Below are 16,724 nucleotides of genomic sequence, written 5' to 3' on the forward strand. Positions count from 1 at the left end.
AACATAGAGAATGTACATTAATGGATGAAATCAAGTCAGTAAATTTAATCTCATTATAAATTGAAAGCAATACATCGGATTAAAATTATCATTTTTTTCGACATAACAGTTGACAGTTAAACATATGGGATTGTTTTTTTTTCCCAATTTAATTATTTTAAAATGGAAAAGAAATATTGTGTCATCTGAATGTATCAATTAGATAACGCAATATGAAAATTTAGTGGAATAAATGAATGTAAAATAAGATAGGGTTATTTGGCTTGAGTATCCTCAGTTGATGATCCATCAAGAGAATGATAATAATTCAGTCTTGATATTCTTTCTTAACTATACGGAATTGATTTATTCGTACAAGTATGGATAAAAGCAGCATTGCAATGTCTGAATGGCCTTTGGCGGACGAGAATGGACTTGCAAGACACATTAGGACTCCCTCATCGGCATCATCAACGTCGACGCTTTCGGGTAAACGAGCCGCAAAGGCACATCACCTACCGCATACGTGATTCTATCCCAGTGTGAACTTTCCCTCGACATAGAATAACGAGAGAAAGAGAATGGTCGGTAAGCTTAGATCGTTCACGAACTTTGATCTATCCGCTATTTCTTGAGATCATCTGTACCTCTCTCTATCTTCTTGTCTCACTCGAGCGATTTCTCAAACTCGAGCATCGATCACGGTTGCTTTAAACAGATCCCGGAACAGTTCAAGTGAACCCAGAGTAGTGCTTTGGTTTACTCGTACAGACTGAACGGGTGTGAAATGTCGTAACGACGTGTCAAAAGGAAATAACTCGAGAGCACGTATCGTTAACAAATGCTCCAACTTTTTTAACTTTTAATTTCCCTCTTCCTTTCTGTAACCTCAAGTAACTTATGTCACTGGTAGTCATAGTAGAGAGTACTTATTATTAGCCATATTTTATATTTATTCTTGAAATAATGCATTGATAATGATTGCTTTTATTAAAAAGTTATTATATTTTACGAATAAGTATTAATAAAATTTTCATTGTTTATTATTACAAGACATAAATATTTTTTATCATCATTTTAATCATAATTATCAGAATGAAAAATTTTCAAGTGTCGTAATTAAAATAACGTGTAATTAAATTAATTGAAGCTAAAAATAAAGATGAATAATTACTTGACATAGGTATGAAGAATTTTTTATAGAATTATTCTCTTGTTGAATTTTTTTTCAAAGCGCATAATTTTTATTTGCAGCTTTCAAAGTTAGATGTATTTTTTATTTTATAGGTTTTCTTTTTCTTTTTTTTTTTTTGAGGGATGAGATGCCGCGACACTTTTCACTTTATTCGTAGCATGAAGTGACTGTCGCGCAGTAAACTCTTCAGGCAATGTCATGAGTAACACCTGCAACAACTTGGATTCCTGGACAAGGTCTTATTTCTTCAAGTTTTACGATCCTCTTAGCTGTGTCATTTTAGTGATGACGGCTGCTTTTCCGTCCGTGCAAATAACTGCGATGTGATGGAAAAGGCTGAAATGATGATATTTACTGTACATGTCTCTCGGTTGATATTTAAGTGAACTTTTTCTGACAATTGAAGAAAATTCTCGATTTACTTTGTTCAGTTGATAATAAATATTATGACACTTTCTATTGGTCAGTATAATGACTTGAAATCATGGAAGTAATGAAAGAGGATGTATCAGTTACTTTGTACCGTTAGCTAAGACAACTCCTGTGGTGTTTTATGTCTCTTCGACTTTTACAGGATAATCATCGTCATCATCATTCGGCGATTTAACTACTTATTCACTTAACATAGGCATTATACTCGTAAATAATCTCTAACTAACTGATTATCAAAATGAAACCGTCGTAAATAGTTGGCTATAACACGATGAGATATCTTATTATCCAATAACGAGATATTTTACTACTGAGAACGAATAAGACAGACAAAAATATTTTTACTTAAAAATAAAATAAATTTATCTGTCACCAATCGTAAATTTTTATCAAACAGCTTGATAAAGTCATTAACTTTTTTATTTGGCCGGAGAAAACATTTTTATTGAGATATCGAAGTGTAAAAAAAATCATAAATATCGAAATAAATCAGTTTTAGTAATTATTTATCGAATAATACATTATTATAATTATTATTATTATTTGATATCAGGTCTTTTTTCTTGAAATTTTGATTCAGATATCAAAAGTAGGGTCTTGGGTCGTCTGAAGAATTTTTAATACAATAGAAACCTCAATAGATATCAAGACGCATTGAGATTATTATCAAATAGTCAGTAACCTTCGATTGGCGATATTGTCTGCAAACGTCCTGACACTCGATTTGCTTCTCCACTTGCCATAATATCGATTAGCTCTGTTGAATATATTCAGTCAGTTTTATTTAGCAATGTTTGAAATAAGTATCCTCAACAATTACCTTGATCACTGACAACATGATCTGAAATTTTGATCAAATTTAGTATTACATTTTTACTGATTATTTTAGTGTTTTTTTATTATCGAAATTTCCTGAAAAAAGTTCCTTTCATTAGTAAATGAACGAAAGTAAACTGAATATTCAAATAAAACTTAAATCATACATTATTCATGTAACGATAATTACTAATTGATTCTTGACAAATTATAATTACAATAACTAATTATTGATAGTTACTAAAATGTTATTTTTATCAATAAAAACGTTGACTAATTAAGGTTGTTCTTTATAGTTAATCTAAGACGATAAAGCCGGTTTGGAAAAACTATTTAATGCACTTTAGTTATTAATGCAATGATAAGGTATCAGTCATTATATCATTCACGTGAGAAAAGTTGAGTTCCAAGAATATACATTGTAAAAAATTAACAATTTTCCACTTTTATCACTTAACCACAATATTTTTTTTATTTATCTTTCATACTTCATTCTTTTTATGTCACGTAACAAAACGTGACCTCAAATTCTTAGATTGTCATGAATATAAAAAAGTCATTGTTTTATCTTTCATACTAAATTGAAAAGACATTATTTTGTTCTCGTTATCTACGCAAGAACAGTATTTAAATTAAAATATATTTTAATGTAAATATTCATTTATTAAAAATATTATATTAATATTACAGGTGAAGTGTCAAGTGAAAACATATCTACTGGAACAATACCACGTGGGGGTGAACGAGTAGAAGCAGCTGATTTAGGAAGACATACTGAAAGTTTGGACGAGAACATCCTGGCCGCCAACACAGCGATTGACGCCAGGGGCAGCAGCCCTCAGGGCGCTCATTTATCAGGAGCAGTAACTCCCCGACCCCCACGTGGACGAAGACGACAGAATCAAAACGGCCTTGATACCACTCAGGTTTGTTTTTAACTTTAATGGAATAAAAAAAATTGAAAATAAATATTTTCTTCATTACTAAAATAAATAAACCCCTTATCTTTATTAGCATTACTTGATGTTGATGTGAAGAATGTAGAATTGATTAAATACTTACATTTGTAGACTCAAAAATGTTGAAAGAAGATAAAAAGAGGGTTATTTGTTTATACATTTAAGTGAGCAAGGTTCAAACATAGTCTAGTGTCAAGTGTATTTAATTTTATACAATTCCCGTTTGAGGGGAAACCGTTTAAAGATTTAAGAGTGTGGGCAGTGGAAGTTGATGGCAGCCAGACAACGACCAGTTCCTCTCACCGTGTCAGGAAGAATTCTTTAAGGCGAGAAAGAGATTTACCGCTTGGTGTCACTCGAAATGTCCACGAAGTAAAGAGAGACTCTATTCTCTTGCAATTGACTCTCGTCCTTCTTAGTGTCACGCTCACGAATCAAGTCTTGCGACATACGTTAGTTTCATTACCATATCTAAGATGCAATCTGTTGCCTATGATTGATGCAAGTCGCGATACATATTTTGTTGATGTCATTCTTATAATTAATAAAAGCTCCAAACATTTGAAATTTACTTTATTCAATTAGAAAATTATCAAATACCAAAAGTAAATTCTTATCATGTAACTTTTAATATGATGATTATTATTATTTCAGGTTAAAACGGAACGACTTACACCTGATAATAATTCAACGTCATCGAGAAGCGTGACACCCTCTTCGTCAAGTCATCCAGGCACGCCGCCAAATGCGGCTGCACTTGGAGGACCTGAAGGGCCACCGGCGCCTCATCATCTTAAGCACATGGAGCAGATGATGGGCAGAAATTACAGCGATTTTATGAGAAGTCTTGCTGCTAAATATAACCACGCAAATCCTAACGAGTATGTTTTACTTATTTTAGTGTAAATGATAAAAAAATATTTTTTTTTTCTACTATTATTCAATGTTGTACACTATTTTTCATTCATTATAATTCAGTTTATTTTTCTTAGTTATTTTAGTTCCACGAGAAACGGCTATCCTCCTGGATTCGATCCTCGATTTCCGGCTTTTAAAACTGCTGCAACGCCCTTTGTTGGTCTTATGGCACCACTTGGTACACCACAGCCATCAACAGTACCAACGACTTTACCACTCTCAGGCAAAGAGTCTAAAGAACAGAAACAAGATAGTCTCTTTGGCAATCCTGTGTTTCCTCCTATGTTGGATATGTCTTCAACACAAGCATTGTTGCACATGGTACGAACAGCAAATGCAGCGCAAAATGCCGCAGAGCTAGAAACATATTTGAAAGGTAAATGTAAAATCAAAGGATTTTTTGAATAATATCAATTATTATTATCATTAAACATTATATGAAAAATTTTTTTTTAATAAAGAAAAAAAAGATGATTTCTAAAGGAGTATTCAATTAAAGGTGCAAATAAAAGAGACATTGGAGTAACGAGTCCACTTGATTTGTCGAGTCCCGGTGGATTTGCTCCTCGTAAACGACCAAGAACGGAGACGAAGAGATCAGGAAGTGTGTCACCAAAGCCAAAAGCAACACCACGGCCAAGTACACCACCACCAGTAAGATGTCCTTCACTTTGTGGCCATATGCCCTGTGGCGACGGTCAAGCTGTCAATCGTTGGACCATTGAAGACGTTGTTAACTATGTGTCCTCGATCGACATTTGCGCCGAATATGCACAGGTAAGTGTTTTCATTATGTTGTTAGCGAGTTGACGATTTATCATGTGTTCACCGGTGTCGAAAGTTATTTTTCTTATTTGACACAATGTTAATAATAATAATAATATAAAGTAGAACAGGAAACTTTTAAAAATACTTTAACTAGAATAATGTCATTAAGTGACTAGAGAGAATGAGAAATATTAAAAGATTTTTTAAATTAAATTAATTATATTTACTGAAATGAGATTGTTATTTTTGTATTGAATAATAACATTTAATATGATTAGTGAGACAAAACTGGAATATTTTTAAGTAGATTCAATGCTCTTGGGTGTCGAGATGTTCGGTTTTACGCATCATAAATTTTAGCCTCGCACGCGTGTCTCTTGTTCATGAATATTCAAAGAGGATGTATGGTATCTAATGAAAAGATGTTTCACGTTCATCATATACGATGATTTCCGTAAATGGCATAATAAACTTCGAATCATATTAAACTAAAAATATCCAAAAGCACAAAATTAAAATCAATAATCACATTTGCATCTTAACATTAAACATTCAGTAAAACATAATTAATTCATCTTGAATAGCTTCGTTAACAACTTAACTGTTAATCGTTGAAACATTACTGCTAATAAAAATCGCATTAATTAGCAAATGTCTACTCAACACCATCGTGAAGACTACCCAAATTGTCCTGAGTTTTAGTAGAAGCAAATAAAGTACTGGAACAACTCGATGAATTATTTCCCAGACTTTAATTGATCCAACAAAACAGAATTAATTGAGTATTGTATAATATTAAAACAGACCGTTCTAGATGTTGAGAATTCCATTAGTACATTAAAAAAAAGAAGTCTTTATGAAAAATGAGTTATATAAGATGATAGTAAAAGTAATGGACATGTATTGGTTGGAATAGCTACAGCATAGCTGTGGAATACCATCAAATGGCCTGGAAGGGCTCGCGTGACGAGTGTGTGGGTGTAACTTATGGTAACAAGGGAAGCTAGAGTGGCATAAGACAGGCTTGAAGACTAGCTTGAGAGCTGGGGTTAGAGCATGTGCATTGAACGAGTCGTTAGAAAGTCATGAATGTAGAGCTCTAGTTGGTATGTCTTTTCAGTGATCGTCTTGGTGGTGCTTATAGCAAAACCACGAGAATGACATCGTCGACGAGTACAAGGATGTTTCGTTTTTTTAACATCCCACGCGTCTCATCATGATATTCCGCTCTATCGTGTCATGAAATCGTGAACGAATCATTTTGCCAGTTAAGTTTTATTGCATGCATCTAATTTATATTGTCGTTAAATTTTGAACGAATTGATGATTAAATTAAATAGAAATGGTATATATTTTTGAGAGAAAATTAATGAAGGTACTACGCAGTAAATCGTGACTTTCTAACTTATTATTTGAACTATTTTGACCTCTTAATAAAATCCATGAGTTAACGTGTAACACCTTCGTTTATATGCCAACTCAAAGTGCATCAATTAATCACTAATAAACGATAATATTCCTCGTATATCATCTTTAATTGATAATTAATATTAACTTGATAAAACAAGAAATTTGTCGTGATTAAACTTGCTTATAAATCAAAAACATTTATTTAAATATTTTCAAATATTTTTCTTTTATCACACCTATGTGTATTCAGACTTCTTGACCTTTTCTTCATCGATCATTTAAATTTTTTACATTAATTGAATTTTAGCTGCTGAGATTTATAATTGAAAAAAAAAAAATTCATCTTCAATTGCCTTTGTCACATGCGTGTATGAAATCATGCTCTCTAACCTTTTCTGCATTGATCATTCAACCCTAATCAACAATTTACAACCAATCTTACATCATAGCAAATAATAGTCAATAAGTAGTGGTTATATATCTCAATAAATTACGAGAAGAGATAATCAATTAATCGATCTCACCTGTATTAGAGAAAAAGAAAGAGAGAGAGAGATCGAAATGTTAGAATAATGATTGGACATGTGGGTTTTTATTATCTAAAATAATTTCGAATTTTCTTCAGTATCAGTACATAGACATTCACAGATGTGCAATAGCACATGCGTCCAGTAATTTCTCGGTGAGTTTCATGCAAATTGTTGAATAGAAAGTCTACAAGGATTTTATCGATCGTGGGGAATGCTTACAAAAAGAATTCCTTGAGTACTGGAAGAATTTGAGTTATTTAAGTGGTCAGTCGCGTGGTTAATGTCTAACAGCTGATGTTGTTGGTACTGCGTTAATTAGCGTAAAGACCACGTGCCTACATTTTTAGATAGTCAGCTTGTGGGGTTTTACTCTAGAGTGTGACTATTTTTCCTAACGGATCGCTACCGTTGAGCTTGATAACGGGTTACCATCCAGCTTGTACACGCCTCGATATTTACAAGAGAGTGGTATATTCACTCGTGTACCACGTACTACGATCGCACGTGGATAAAAACTTTTAGTTTAACATTATGCCCATGTTTCTTCCTTGTTGACCCATACACAATTGGTAAATAAGCCTATAATAAATCACCGGTTCACTACTTTTTCGTCTCATGATCTTTTAGTAATCTGAAAGTCGTTGGCTACAGTATATTGCGTGGAAAATGGTTAAAGAAATCTGGATGAGGATGTAGGAAAAAGGTATCGGTTACGACCCTCGATTCGACATCACGCGCTCGATCGAGAACGTGAGCCTGAGTATCCGAGCTATCGCTCACGTTTGTTGTATTTCTATACTCGCGTTTTAGAGTCGAAGATACAAAAGAGATTGCTGCAGCATTTTCTGCACGTGGCTCTCGTTTAAAACCCATAAACCTGCGTGGGATTAACTATTCTTCGTTATTTTATTGTTTTTAACAACGCAGAAATACTATTAAAATATTGAAAATTGTTTAACAATTGAGATATTGATAAAATGGTTAATTACTCTAGAATTTACATGTTATACAGATATCAGTCAATTATTTATTCATTTTAAAATATATAATAACTAATTTAAACGTCATGCTTTCAACATTAATGATGATGATGAAATTGTAATGTTTTGAGGAGATGATTACGCGTGAAGATGATAGTAAGATAATGGTAAGAATCAACAGACATGAAAGAACTGTTGAGTAGTCTAATATTATTCACTCTTCTCTTTATTCCATTTATGGACCTGATGAATAACCAGCCCTACTCAACTGTGTTGCCAGAACAACAGTCTACTTTTGAACTTCCTTCGTTTCTTGTGACAGATCTAGGTTGCTCGTAAGCTTCTCTTTAACTCATTGCGTCATTTGTATACTCTTCGCTCTCAAAGATCTCACGAAATAGATCGGGAAAGTCCAAGTCAAATCGTGTGGGAGTGCCTTCTACAATGTAACTCTCTCTTTCCTTTTATTCTGTCTTGTTTCAATCAAAACTTCTTTTGGGAATGCTAGAATAATATTACACTTTATTGAAAAAGAAAAAATATCAAACATTAACCTTTTATCTAGGTCTATTTGTCTAATGATAATATCTTACATGGTGTGGTTTACTGATTTTCATATGAAAATCGTCGTGGGACAATAGCCAAGAGAGCAATGCAGATAACCTCCATGTCATAATAGAAATGGTGAAACTGCTAGTATAACTAGGCAAAGGTTGAGTTGATTGATCAAGAAATGTTGCAAAATTCGTCCAAGAAATGATTACTAAGGGTCACTAGGTTGCTATGAAAAAGATCTCTCTCTCTTTCTTATTCTTGTTCTTTTAATAAATTTGTTATCCTTTCATTCATTCTTCAATTCATTGTTGGTAAATGAAATCATGAAACCTATTGAACTCGTTTGATCATTTGTCAGGGTTATTTGAAAAGGTTCTTGATGGGATTTTGTCGTCATTTCTTGATTAAAATTAATTTTTCAATAGTTTGAATTGATTTGGCATTTCTGGTCATTAAGACGGAGGGAATGAGGGGTCAAACTTGGAAATAAAATTTTTATTTTTCAACCCCAAAAAAAAGCAAATGGTAAAAAGATAAAAGTTTTCCGATTTTAATCATCGAGGGCTCATTTTTTTCGTCTTGATACCCAGAAATACGGAATCCGGTCAGAGCCTGAGAAAATTTATTCCAACACCCTTATAGATAGGTAAAAACTGATACAAATAAAAAATCATCATAACAAAAAGTCTAATAATTTTTTTAGGGATGATTTAAAAACCTCAAAATCTCAGCTATATGATAAAGATGAAAGAATCATTGAAAAAAATTTATTTCACAATTAAAGTTATCAAAATATTTAAAAAAGTCACATTTTTTGGGGAATTTGCCGAGTATTTCGGTGATTTTAAGGGTAAAATAATGGTTTTTATAAATCTGTTTGGGTAGCTTAAATTATGAATATTTTAAATACTTCCTTTCAATCATTGTTGTACAATTCCTTTACGAGTTGGAAAATTTACAGGTTAAAGGGTGGATGATTGATCCTTACCCAGACTTCTATCCTACAATAAAAAGTATCCTTCTTTGAGCATGAAATCATAAAGATATTAATTAATTAATTAATCACTTATTATTATACTATTAAAAATATCGATAAATTCAACTTGTTGTTTTTTTGTCAACCACAATAAAAAATAAAAAAGAATGTGCATATAATGGACTGACACACGCCATTCATGGCAAAAGATGTCTCAAAAGTCCATCATCGTCTCGTTAAATCGAATGTTGAGTTCATGGGATAGTGAAGTCTCTTGGAAACATTGCAAATGAAGTTTACTTTAAAGGAATGACTCCTTCAAAGTCTTGTTCCTGTCATGAATTGATGAAGAAGATACTGAAGAAGAAATTTCTTAGCTGGCCATGAGCAAACGTCATCAAAGGCAGCTTGGTATCTTTATCGTATCGATTGCACTGACAAACTGGAGAATGGTTTTAGACGAATAGCCATTTTGCATGGGCGATCGAGTCATATGTATTGTGATTACTCAAGGGATCTAATGCTGTATACTGCGTGTTCTCAATTCTCTAATAGGCATCGTTAGCTACAGTCATCAGGTCTTTCCATCAGTTGAGAACGAGGAAATGCACGTGCTTCCCAATGTAACGTATCTTGCGAAGAATGTAAATACTTTGTAAATTCCTCTAAATACTACAACTTGAAGCAACGATAGATACCTTGCGTGACAGAAATATTCAAAAAAAATTTCTATTATTCGAGACTTTTGTTGTAAGGTAAATTAGGAATTCTGTTGAATCCAAAAGAATTTTTTTTCGCCTATAATTCCACGTAGCACTAATGGTTTCTTGAGTACTCGGGAAACTCGAGTAGGTCCCGGGTCGTCTTTCTTTGTGAAACTGTGCAAGTTGACCTCGGCTGTGGCTGCAACTTTTTTTTCAATCTCTCATTTCCTTTCCCTCCCTGTTCATTTGCACGACTGGTTTTCTTCGTTCTCGCAGACAGAAGTGGGTCGATTCACGGGTGCGGTAGCCAGTCACGGTCATGAAGAAGACAGAGCACGTTCATTATATACGATCTTATTTTCTTCATCATTTGAGCCATAATTAATCCAACGGAAGAGTAACTTGGTCACGTATAAAATATGAAATATATTTATTCTCTATTATTTTTATCATATAATTGCTAATTAATAATGTCACCTTTTATATTGCTGTTCCACTAACTTGACGACCTCAACCATATATGGTACTCAAATTCCCCGAACCGTTCTCCTGGCTCTTCTTTCTGCTTCACTTATACTTTCCCGATGTTTAACATTGCAGTCACGTTCTTTTCGCAATAAAGTCCTCCCCAATGGTAATTGATCCGTCAAAGAATAAAGAAGAGAATCAAACTAGTGTCTACTAGTGCTAGATGATTTTATCTTCTCTATCAGATCTTGGTGACTCGACTGATACAGGTTATTATTGCTGCTCAGGTACTTATATCTTACAATCTTATGATCAGTCCACTCGACAGCATGCTACTGAGAATAGAACATAAATTACATTTTATATTCTACCTTGTAATATATATATTTGTGTTTGGTATTTATGAACATTTTTAGATGATACTTGTACATTTTATAGATTGTAATAGTATATAGCTGTAGATGTAAAATGTAGAGTTGATGCAAATCACATCATCAGACACATTGTCATAATGAAAAGACGAATGGGAGCGTGAGGATAAATATGGAATAGGATATAAGACGTCTCTCCACCTCGAGTGTGCCAGAGATTTATTACGTCTTCGTCGTATACTCGGAGCATCACGAGTTTCGCGCTGACTTTCTCAGAGAATGCAAGCTGATGATCCAGGCAACGATGTGCAGTCTATCTTCATAGCACCATAGCCACAAATGCTCAGAGATAGCGGTGAAGAGAACACACATGATGAAAGAAAGATATTTGAGCAAAAAATATAAAAAAGAAAATATTTAATAATGAATTTAAAAATGTAGGAAGAAAAAATGTTGTTCCTTTTTAAGAAAATTTTTTTTTTTATTAATAATCCATCATTATTATAATAAGAAATAGAATGATTTGATCTTGTTTCATAATACTCATTTTTCTCTTTATAATAAGAGCTATTTTAAACTATTAGAATACACAATGCTGTAATTTAGGGGTTAGTTTATAATAGATTATAACAGCATAAACCTACATTCAAATTAGATCGAAAACTTGCATCACAACGGTTGTGCAGTTGAGTTAAATTTACATGAATTCTGTCTATTAAAAGTCGTTACCATTTTCCTGAGACATTTATTCTACTTTCCATTTTACCTAAACAGTCTTTATAGAGGATTAAAACCGAAAAATAAATAAATATATAAAATGCACGTGAGATCACGTCACGACAAAGTTGAGATTGCGCGGCTTAATCTCTTTGAACGCGACAGGTCTTACGCTTTCCGTGTTGCTCTTATCAACCATCTTGGAATTGTTTCGGTTATACAGACTTGATCGCACCCCATAATATCATAATCCTAGAAGAGATACTTCTCCATATTCTTTTGATCTTTCGAGATTTACACATATGTATGTGATGTCTGATACCATCTCATTTGACTCGAAGGTATTTCAAGCTTCTTGTTTAGAGTCTAGACGTTGATTCGTGAGATATTATAATAATGAATTATTAGGAATTAACATTTTTTTAGAATTATGAAATTTACTCCACCCTGAAGTAAGTCTAAATCAAAGGTTTAACAACCAATTTTTGAACCCAAAATTCATCTTAGAGACTATTATATCTTCCGGGCAAAAAAAAAGTATCCCTCTCGTCTTCTTCATCTTGGACTTTAGACAAAATTTAACTTCACTTTGGTGTATTCTTATCTAAGAGAGCAATTTGACAATTTTCAGTAACTTCCAAAAATATATCACGCAACTGAGTGATCATTAAAGTTTGCCGTCTGTCCTGGGGGCGAGACGTACTAAAAAAAACGTTTATAGAAGAGTAGGTAAAAAGAGAATAACAAGTATGAAAAGAGAGTTAAAAGTCTGATCCCCGTGGCTCTGAGGAATTATGCAGTCAGCGTGCCGCGCGCCGGGTAGGTTGGTAGTTAGCCAACCCACGATTTGCGAGATATACTCGCGAATTCGAAACTTGTTTAGCCGTGCATCGATAGCGCGTGGCGCACTCCAAGCTGTTATCTACTTTTTACATCCCTTCAACATTCTTTAGATACTTTTAAAAATTCATCAAAACCCAGTAGTTCATTTACATTAATAACTTTTTACTTTTTTTTCTTTTCTTACAGAAAAATAAAAACTTTCATTTATAATCTTATTGATATTCTGAAAGTGTATTTTATTAGTTTATGAATATCAAACTATGAAAATTGATCAATTTCATTTTTATCTTATTATTTTTATGATGGATTTTAAACACTATTATCAAAATGTTCCATTTCTAAAATATTTCTTTAATATTGCTATGATATTTATGAAATTTTGATAAAATCAATTTGTTTTAAATATATTGGTGGAATCACGTTTTTCGAAGGAGATAACAAATTTAAGAGATGTTTTAAAAATATACTGTAAAATAAAACCGTGTCCATGAGGAATGATCTTGGGTTGAAAGCCGCCAGCGGGGACAATTACGCAGATGTGTGGTCAGGATAGAGAAAAAAAAGCAAAAGAAGGAGGAAAAAAAATTAGGTGGGTTTCACGATGAAACCTTTCATCCTGATGGTATATATCTTTTCTCGCGCGTGTTTCCTCAGTGAATATACACTCAAGTAAGGCATATAAAACTCGTGCTCGTGGTAGATTAGTATGCATTCGCGTGCGGGAGCGTTAGTGTGGATGAGCGTTGGGTAATTGTGCGCGTGAACGCGAGTTCTTACTCTTCTTTTATCTTTCTTTCTCTTTGAAATCGCAATGCATATGCGTGTGTGGCTCAAGAGTGATTACAGAGCGCGAGCCTCTGGTTGCCCCCGGCGCGTGCGTCTACCACCAACCTCCTCATCTTTTTCCTCTACTTCCTTTCCAAGAAGATCAAGGCTTCAGGCTCATTCTAAGACTACTATCTAAAATCTAAGAAAACGCTGTCATCATCGACACTTACTTTAATACATTCAATTACTGCATTAATTGTCTTTCTAAATTAACCTTCTCTTCATACCTGAATCAATGGAGATCTCAAAGCATGTAGGGTCATCATAAAATTCAATCGATAACATATAAATGGTATATTTGTCTGTGATATCGACGTGTGGTCTTGATGTGTCCAGTGTCTTCAGTCTCGTCATCGTCTACGCACGGATGCATCAATATGATCTACGTGTTGCAGGTGACTAGCTATCATCATTACGTTGATCTACATCTACATTGTCATTATACTGAACCGCGGATATGCGTGGTTGAACCCGACAATTGAGCCACCTGCGGACTTGAAGAGTACAGAGGAAATAGGATACATGCAAGAAAAGGAAGAAAAGAAGAAGAATGTTGGGGAAGGATGACTATCTTTCACAACCCTGAGGAGATGAAACGAATGCTTACTTGTACTTTTTCTCAACTCGAGTCCCCCAATCACTGTTATTATGTCGTCGAACCCCCCAACCAACCACGCATCAGTTCGCACACCTTTTTCTTGTTGCAACTTTTGATTTTACGCACTGTCGCATCCGTTCTTCTATACTTATTCCTCTACAATTTCTTAGTCACAGCATCCCGTCATTTTTTTCCTAAGAATAATTTAAACATAATTATCTACAATTTCCCCATGATGGAGATTTAATTTTGTATATTTTTTAGTAAAAATAATAGATCAGGCCATAGCCAACTGAACTTTTTTGTATGTGAAAGCGTTGACATGGAAAACACTTGAATACTAGTCTCTTTAACACAGGTCGATATGCAGAGCATATTGACACACCCTGACCTGATCCTCCGGAAGATAGATAAAATTTCATTTATATATTGTATCGAATAGGTACAAAATCACATGCGAGAAAGGATGGTGTTATCATGTGCCATCTGGCGATATCTATATTAAATAAGTGAATCATTATTAGGGCAATCTTTGCGACCTTTGATTATAGTTTAGTACAATCAATGCTATAATCTAAACAAAAAATAATAAAAATTCATCAAATAGCATTATCGATACTTGGAGTAATAATAGGAATTCATAGATTTAAGTGAAGTCAGTTGAAAAAATAAAGAGAAATGAATTACCTTTTATAATTTAATTTAATTAAGACTATCATCAATTTTATTTAATCATTTAATTTGAATGATAATTGAGCGTAAAAGGTTTTTTTAATCGTGAATTTCCTAAAGATTGGTGGTGTACCAGCAGTATGCACGTATCAAGTATCACCAAGACAATAGAATCTTGAAGAAACAATAGTGAATCCCTAGAAGAATAACCAGCATGTTCACAATAAAAATGAGAGTAAGGAGAGTTCTAGATAGGGTCGTTAGGTTAGAATCTGAAGGAGCTCATGATTGTCTTCTCCATTCTCTTTTCTGCATCATCTTCTTTATATTCTTGCACACCTCCTTTGTCACATTTAAACAATGAGCCTCTCTAATTTTATACTCAGAAATATTTTATGAGACATTTAAATTATTTCTTCTGATGCTTCAAAGCGAATAAATGCATAAAATCTGTCCTTAGTTTCAGATCGGCGTGAAAACTTTGTAAGATCCTTTCGAAAGATAAAAGATATCCGTTATGGCAAACTCTAGAAAGTCATAGAGATAAAATACTCAAGCCAAACACCTTTTATTTCAATTTAATTTTTTTTTTTGGTTACGTTAGTGATAAATCCTGAAACCATCATATCTAGAACATGAATTCTCGGTTTTCAAATCAAGAAAGAAAGTCGTGGATCCATGTAATGAATGCACGTATACCTGTAGAAAAGATGTATTTGTGTTGTGGTGTGCCAGAGGCCTCGCGGAAAGGTCGAAGAGGTCAGGTAATGATGGCTCGAACTCTGCAATCACGGGAACGCGCACGCCACGTGGCCTGGTATACCTACGCCTCGGCCTTAACCCCAGGCGTATCCTCATGTTTACGTCAGTGAAGCAGCAGAGCATTCAGTAATTGTTGAGAAATCATCCAAGAATTTATTGCTCGCAGCTACTTTGTCTTGGATCGAAAAATAGTGTAAGCTCAATCGTACTATAAATAAATTAAAAATTTACATTATTATTAAACATAATCAATTAAAATGTGTTTTTACCGAACATATATTACACATTAGTCTAATGTCTTACATACATTAATTTGTATGGTAAAATCAACTGTTGAGGAAAAAAGGATGCACGGAGATCAATGCTGTCATAAGATGAAATGACTTGCGATCTTATACAAGGAAGGAAGTAAACGATAAGAACTTGAAGAGTTCTCACTTTCAGTCACGCCGAGTCACTCCCTTGTAATTATAAACACCGCAACCCAATGGGGAGTCTTCTTCACCTATTCTGTCTGCAACATGGACCACTTTGAATTCATATTTGCTACTATTCAATGCTGTAATACATTCATATATTAAACTTTTATTTCGAGAAAAAATAATCTCTCTTTGTAATAAACAATTCTCTTATACTTTAATGTGTGACAAATTAATTATCGATGGTCTGATAATATCAGAAGTAGGTAATTTTTACTTAAAATAACCGCAATTATCTAAATTATCAGGAGGCATCGATTATACATATTTACAAGTACTCTAGTATCTACGTAGCTAATCGTTAATGCATTATTCATAAACGGAAATAATGTTGGACTTTACATATATACGCATTCACATTGTATTTGTATATAAACGATGTCTGTTCTTCAAGAAATTATTTTATTTTTGCTTTTTTTTTAATGTTTCTTTGTCGCTCAAATACAATTAATTACATTTATTCATATCTCACGTGGAATTATTTACGAGTCTCGCGACACCTTTATCGCTATGGTATCACCGGACTGTTTGAGAGCCAGTCTCTCTGTGCATAATAATCTATAATACCAACATCAAAGATATTCACGATTACCGATTAACTGCAGATAAATACCTGATTTTATTACACAATTTATACTGTCACTATTATTAATTATTTGACACGTCTTTTTCTCTGCACCCATTTTTGTAATTATCTATTAACATTTTTCAACTTTTTATAGACTTTACTTCCTGTAAAAAGTTTTATAAATTAATCCTCAAGT

The 16,724-nt window shown here is 33.5% G+C and overlaps 1 protein-coding gene across 4 annotated transcripts in view; it reads left to right on the plus strand.

Annotated features, from left to right (window-relative positions):
* The window catches only part of LOC118074150 (nascent polypeptide-associated complex subunit alpha, muscle-specific form-like), an 85,421-nt gene that overhangs the window by 52,906 nt on the left and 15,791 nt on the right, over positions 1 to 16,724 (plus strand). For all 4 annotated transcript variants that reach the window (XM_035095119.1, XM_035095120.1, XM_035095121.1 and 1 more), the window contains 4 exons: positions 3,113 to 3,348; positions 4,036 to 4,262; positions 4,374 to 4,675; positions 4,799 to 5,076. In XM_035095119.1, the coding sequence (XP_034951010.1) occupies positions 3,113 to 3,348; positions 4,036 to 4,262; positions 4,374 to 4,675; positions 4,799 to 5,076 (1,043 nt within the window). The remainder of the gene's footprint in view (positions 1 to 3,112; positions 3,349 to 4,035; positions 4,263 to 4,373; positions 4,676 to 4,798; positions 5,077 to 16,724) is intronic.

Source organism: Chelonus insularis, unplaced genomic scaffold, assembly GCF_013357705.1.
Source record: "Chelonus insularis isolate UGA/USDA-ARS -01 unplaced genomic scaffold, ASM1335770v1 contig_131_pilon, whole genome shotgun sequence".
Classification (NCBI taxonomy): Eukaryota; Metazoa; Arthropoda; class Insecta; order Hymenoptera; family Braconidae; genus Chelonus; species Chelonus insularis.